Raw genomic sequence first — 5,769 nt, 5'->3', positions numbered from 1 at the left:
TATAAAGGGAAACACTGAATATTTGTTTTGCAAATTTTGAAAACAGCAAAATTACGTTTTTTTCTCCAACAAACCTGAGACCTGGTGACCAATCCTGATTCATACCAAGAATATTTTCAGCTTGCAGAAGGGCAAGTGGCCTGTGTGAAGCACATACCAGCTAACAAATACAAGCAGTCACTTGCAAGTGTGAAGTGTAACTCAAAAAGCTGAGTGCCCTGTTCCTTTCAGAAGTGTTAGTGACTGCTCTCTGGTCGGCAGGTTGCTAAATTTCCTGGGAAACAGAAATACACAGCTTTAAAATAAAGACAGCAGAGAACTCACAAATTGCATCTTAGTTCTTTTATTACAGTGAAGACCTGCACAGTACTAGCCTACTGAAAGAATAAATGATACAAGTAACTTTTCATCAGAAAGGAGTCAATACAAGGTAAAAATGGCCTAGAAATCATAGCTGTTGCAAACTATAAAGTTTGAGTTGGGGTCTCCAGCTGTTGTTTCCCATTGGAGTACGTCCAAAGATCACAAGGTTCTTGATGGAAGTTTCTCCTTTAACAAGCTGGGGAGGTAAAGAGGAGAAGCAGATTAAGAGGCATGTTTTCTCCACACATTACACAAAATGCTAGGAGGTGTTTTGCCTAAATGCAGGACGTCAAAAAGGCAATTTTTTAGCAGTTGCTCCCCTCTCCCCTATCTGCACACGTTTCCTAACGGTTCAGATCAGTAAAAACAAATTACGGTGAATTGTTTCCAGTACAAAATACACTGTGGGGCAGGTTGGAATTGTCTGATGCTATTGGTTATCTGTGTTAGATACGCTGAAAGGTCAATCTTAATTAAAAAAAAAAAAAAAAAAAAAAAGCAGGGGATCAGAAATTTCTGTAGTTTTTATTCACATTTTTAAAGCAAAGCCTTTTGCCTCTTGTGATAGAGTAGATGTGAGTTCTGCAGCTGCACGGCGTTAGCTGAGGGCACGAGCTCACACCTGAGCCCAGACGAGCCGTGCAGCCACGTTGCCACAAGCCCTGGCTCAGCTGCAGCAGCACCACCCCCTCCTGTGCAAGAAGCCAGTCTTTTTAGGGTTTAGTTGCCCCTTCCTGCTCACGCTTCGGGCAAGGCAGCTCTGCACGCACACCGGGAAGGTGGGGAGACCCTGTCCTGCTCAATCCCTCCCGTGTGGCCTCCCACTGCGCTGGGCTGGCACAGCACACCAAGCCTGGGCACGGCATGGACCCTGCCAGGAGCCAAGGTGCATCCATGAGGACACGGGGACGGTGTCTTGTACCGGACATTACCTTCCTCCACCACGTGGCGGTAGAAGCACCAGGGGACACCAGCAGGATGCGCCTCGAAGCAGCACCCCTTCTGTTCACACTCCTTAGCTGTGATACCAGGGAAGCCACAGTTTATCCTGGTGTGAGAATTGCTGGGACACACTTTCTTAACTGCGTAAAGCAAAAATGAAGGAAGAAGGTTTTGTTACTTTCTGCTGCATTTACCTGGTGGCATAATTCACAAATAAAAGGCAGGCCACAAAGGTGAGGCCAGTGAGCAGACATGACAGCCACGATGACCTTCTCCATACCAATTTCAGGCAGCAGGTTCACCCAAATCCTCACCACGCCTGTTAGGCAAAACTAAATACCAAGGAGTGAGGAACTGCTACTGTGCCCCGGGGGACAGAGGGGGAAAAATTCACCCCTAGAAGTGTCTGGTAGGCAGCAACCCAGCTTTCCTCTCCCAGGTCCAGCAATGGGGTGAAAAGCCACCATGTGTCTCCCATGACAGTACCACAGACACTGGACTTGGCCCAGGGTATATTCATGACCTGATCCACTGCTAACCCCAGAGCAGCCTAGGTAATATGGGGAGGGAAAAACGCAGCCTCCTCTGTGTGCCAGCTTGAGGTATGGAAAGGAGGTAGGTCATTTAGGAGGAAATCACAGCTCATCGAGGCAATTTAAAATAATAACACAAGCAATGAGGTTACACCACCTGGCCTGAATAATTCAGTTTTCCTCTCCTGAAACGGTTCTGCTCAGAAAAGCAGTTCTGTGAGAATGACACTGTAAGGTGCTGCCATTTGTTCTTGATTTTCATGATATGCAAACAGCAAAATTATGGTTTTTTCTCCAACAAACCTGAGACCTGGTGACCAATCCTGATTCATATCAAGTTATTTTATTGGTGACATTGTCTTTGCACCCTCACTTCCTTTCATTTCACCTGTGCAACTGCTGGGATTGCTCTGAAGTTCTCCTAAGGAGTCATGCAATCAGCCCAGTAAAAAGCTGGCGTTTAGCAGTTACGTAAATTATACACCCAGTCACTGAAGGACTGGAAGAGCAGCTCTTACCCTCTCTGAGGAAACAGAGGCAAAAAATGGAAACAGGACATAGAAGGTTTAGAAGGAAAAATGTAATGGAGAAAAAGATTTCCCCTGGGATATTTTGGAGTTTGCATTAAATGAAGACTGGGAGAAAAAATGGAAGAGAAAAAAAAAGAAGCACCAAGTGGAATTACGTTGGGAAGCAGGCAGGAGAGAAAGGAAGTAGCAATTATCAAAACAGGCTGGAGAAAAGAGAACCCCCCCCCCCCCCCCCCCCGGGAAGTTACAGGATGCCTGTGGTCTTCTGTACAGGTGTCAAACAACTGCTCAGGACTTTGACATGCAGTGCTAAAGCCCTCCTCAGCCATAGAGAAACCCCATTCAAATAAGTGCTGAGGATCCCTTGCTCTACTGATGAACAAGACCACAAATGGCAGTGAAATGTTTTTAAATACTCAGCATGGGTTCTTTGATAATTAGAAACCTGAAAGAAGAGGAAATATATTGTGTGAACAGGATGAGACAAAAGACTGGTAAGCAAGGTTTGACTTTGCATTTTACTACCAGTGGTCTTCTAATAAAGGTTTGTGCTCACTTCGTTAGCCTGAGAAAAAAAGCAGAGCTGCTCCTGGGTTGTACACATTTCTGCATAATCAAACACTAGGTAAATCAGTGTTTCTGGCAGAGATATTACCTTTCTTTGGTTTAGCAACAAAGCACCAGGGAACGTTAGGGACTGAAGCGTCGAAGCAGCACCCAGCTTTCCTGCACTCCTTTGCTGAGATTCCCGGATAGCCGCAGTTCTTCCGCTCCTTGGGGGTCACTTTACACTGGCATCTTGCTGTTCAGGACAGGAGTAGCAAGGGACTGGGTGTCAGTTTGCACACTCGTTAGTGGAGATGCGTTTATCAGATGTCCACTGAGAACAATGATCTTTCCCTAGATTCTGTCCATCTTTGCAAGTGCACCTTCTCTGTCACTTGCTAAGACCAAAACTTCTGCAGTTTAAAAGCTGCTTTTAAACTCCACCAATTGCAGTAAGGGTTGAAAATCTGTGCTCTCACTTGCAGCCAAGCAAGCCCAGTACAGTGGGGTCTGTGGACTTCAAATAGACCATGTCAAATGGTAATAACCCATAACTTCAAATATCATGCTAGTAAATGTTTGCTACTTTGCCCACGTCATGCAAAGAAAGGATTAAGGGTCCAATGGATATTCAAAGAGGTGTAAAGATACAAAATCTTTGCCTTCTCATCAGGTGACTAGAAAAACATAAGAATATGTGCAAGTAGTTGCAGCTATACTTTTAATATTTTAAGTCTACTGCACAGTCATCCACAACCAAGAATTTCTGGACATGTCCCTAGGTGCCTGTCATTGAGTTACTTGCTTTTCACTTCCTAAGTTGTCTAAATGACTTGTCTTTTTGAGGAGGCAGATAGACTCCTTTGAAATTGTATTCACGTGACAAAGTAGCATAAAATGAATGTCAGAAGACTATTTAGACCAAGCTTGGTCCTGTTCGAGTCTGAGTCCCATTCTAGAGAGCTCCCAGGCACATCTGTCCCTCTGCCTTTGCAGCACAAGAGATGACCTGCAATGATTTTGCCACAGATATCTCTGGAAAAATTAAAAAGTAGACTCTGGTAATAGTAGCAGAGCAAAACATTTGCTGTCTGATAGGTAAAGTGGAGATGTGCTCTTGCTGCATTTACAGTCAGTAGTCCTACTGTACAGGCCCACATACATACATACCTGTGAAGGCAACAGCAGATGAATGTACTTACTTGGTGGTACCTTTCCCTCTGCCAGGGTGCTGAGGGCTATGACAAGGATGGCAGAGAGTGCACAGATCACTTTGAGATCCATTTCTTGGAAGGTGGTTGGAGGAGAGGTGCTGCTTTGCCCAGGAGCAGCTCATTTTATATGCACCTCATGTTTGCCTGGCAAGGTCTGATAACATTGTTCCATCTGATGCTTCACCCAGAGGTTGACTTTTCTTTTGTTTAATTAGGAAATGTTGCCATGTGTAGTTTGATATCCTTAAGATAAATTTCTAGGTTCCCATGAGCTATTGATAATGTGTCTATTATGTAACTATAGGTACTTATCTACCACATGATCCCATAATCTATTAAGTGGATGCTGTTGGGTGCCTCGGGCAGCCCCAGCTGATTTCATTGCCATTAGAGTGTTTCAGACCTCTGGGCAGCTTTAAATGGTTGCCACTACTGAAAAATACGTACATGTATTTCCTGTCCAAGTGTATCTTTTCTGCCTCAGTTTTTCCCTGGCCTTAAGGTTTTGGTTATGCTTACTCTGAAATGGGCAAAGCAGGAGGGCTGGAGGTGTGACACCTCCAAGCTTCAGAAGACCACAGGGCAAACCATGCAGCTGAAGAAAGGCATAAATACGGAAAGTGGAAGATGTGACTGAAATACCGAGCCCAGCCAAGGCTGCTGTTTGTTTCCAAACATGAGGCAATTTGAACCAGTTTGGAATAGGAAAAAAAGGTAAGGTAAGGGGGGGGGGGGGGGGGGGGGAACCCAACCAAAACCAAAAATGCCAAGAGGGACGACAGCATAAAGAGACTCAAGAGAGGAAAAGAAAAGTTATATATGATCTCAGCCTGACCCACAGGCACTGTGCTCACCCAGGGGCCAGACCCAGGTGCCCCAGCTGATGTTTTGGAGTTGCTGTCCTGCACAAGGAGCAGACACCTTCCCAGCCTGTGGGTCCTGTCCCAGGGGGACTGCAGTGGGGGCTTCCCCCATCCCCTCTGTCCAGTCCCCAGAGCAGCACATTGCCTCCCACCCCATCTGACACCATGGGCACAGGATTTGCTAAAACCAGACTTCCAAAGCACCACATTTGACCTATTAATTTCCTGATTGCTTTTCCCCTGGTTTCCAAGGTGACCTCTAAGGCAGCATTTGGGCTGTTTCAGGACCATGGGCCTTGGGACTTGGACTGCCCAGTCAAACTTTAATCTCCCTTTTGTACATTTTTCTACCACTTACTGTAACATTTCTCAACTTCTAGCTACTTTCAGATGCTTGACCACAAGCAGAACAGTGCCAGGGAGAGGGACACAAACAGTGGGATGGTGGGAACATCTCTGCACCCCCTCCAGAGGAGGTACCCACAGAGCAGGCAAGGGAAAACCACCAGGGAATTCTTCCTGTTCATCACCAAAAAAGGGATTCAATACATTTTTTTTCATCTTTCACAGAATTGTGTCTTCATGCCTTTGATTATTATACATGAGTTTGGTTTGTGTCTCTTTCCTTGACAAAGTTCGAAGTGAAAACTTCTAACTTCTATAGTTGTGTTTTGAAGGTAATCTATTTGTTGAAAAGTATTTTGAACCCTGTGGGAGGTATTTTGGTCTGCAAGGGAGAAAATAGTAAGAGCTCATTTTCCTGCTCTTTAACTTATTT

General features: G+C 45.2%; 1 protein-coding gene across 1 annotated transcript; it reads right to left on the bottom strand.

Moving 5' to 3' along the window:
• Positions 1-236: 236 nt before the first annotated feature.
• Positions 237-4,198, bottom strand: LOC101918248 (trefoil factor 2-like). Its single transcript, XM_055801974.1, has 4 exons — positions 4,113-4,198; positions 3,024-3,166; positions 1,296-1,445; positions 237-274 (listed from the first exon to the last, which is right to left on the bottom strand). The coding sequence occupies exons 1-4, from the start codon at positions 4,196-4,198 to the stop codon at positions 237-239; spliced, it is 417 nt and encodes a 138-aa protein (XP_055657949.1).
• Between the last annotated feature and the right edge of the window lie 1,571 nt (positions 4,199-5,769).

The sequence above is a fragment of the Falco peregrinus genome, chromosome 4, assembly GCF_023634155.1.
Source record: "Falco peregrinus isolate bFalPer1 chromosome 4, bFalPer1.pri, whole genome shotgun sequence".
Taxonomy (NCBI): domain Eukaryota; kingdom Metazoa; phylum Chordata; class Aves; order Falconiformes; family Falconidae; genus Falco; species Falco peregrinus.
The sequence above is the reverse complement of the archived record's forward strand: the minus strand, read 5'-3'. Positions and strand labels throughout refer to the sequence as shown.

Bases quoted from the DNA above. Each gene is read 5' to 3' on its own strand.
- LOC101918248 (XM_055801974.1), bottom strand. From the start codon at position 4,198: ATGGATCTCAAAGTGATCTGTGCACTCTCTGCCATCCTTGTCATAGCC. The intron at 1,446-3,023 runs GTAATATCTCTG...TGCTTTACGCAG, and splicing joins TGTTGCTAAACCAAAGAAAG to TTAAGAAAGTGTGTCCCAGC. The intron at 275-1,295 runs GTAATGTCCGGT...TCTGTTTCCCAG, and splicing joins CCGCCACGTGGTGGAGGAAG to GAAATTTAGCAACCTGCCGA.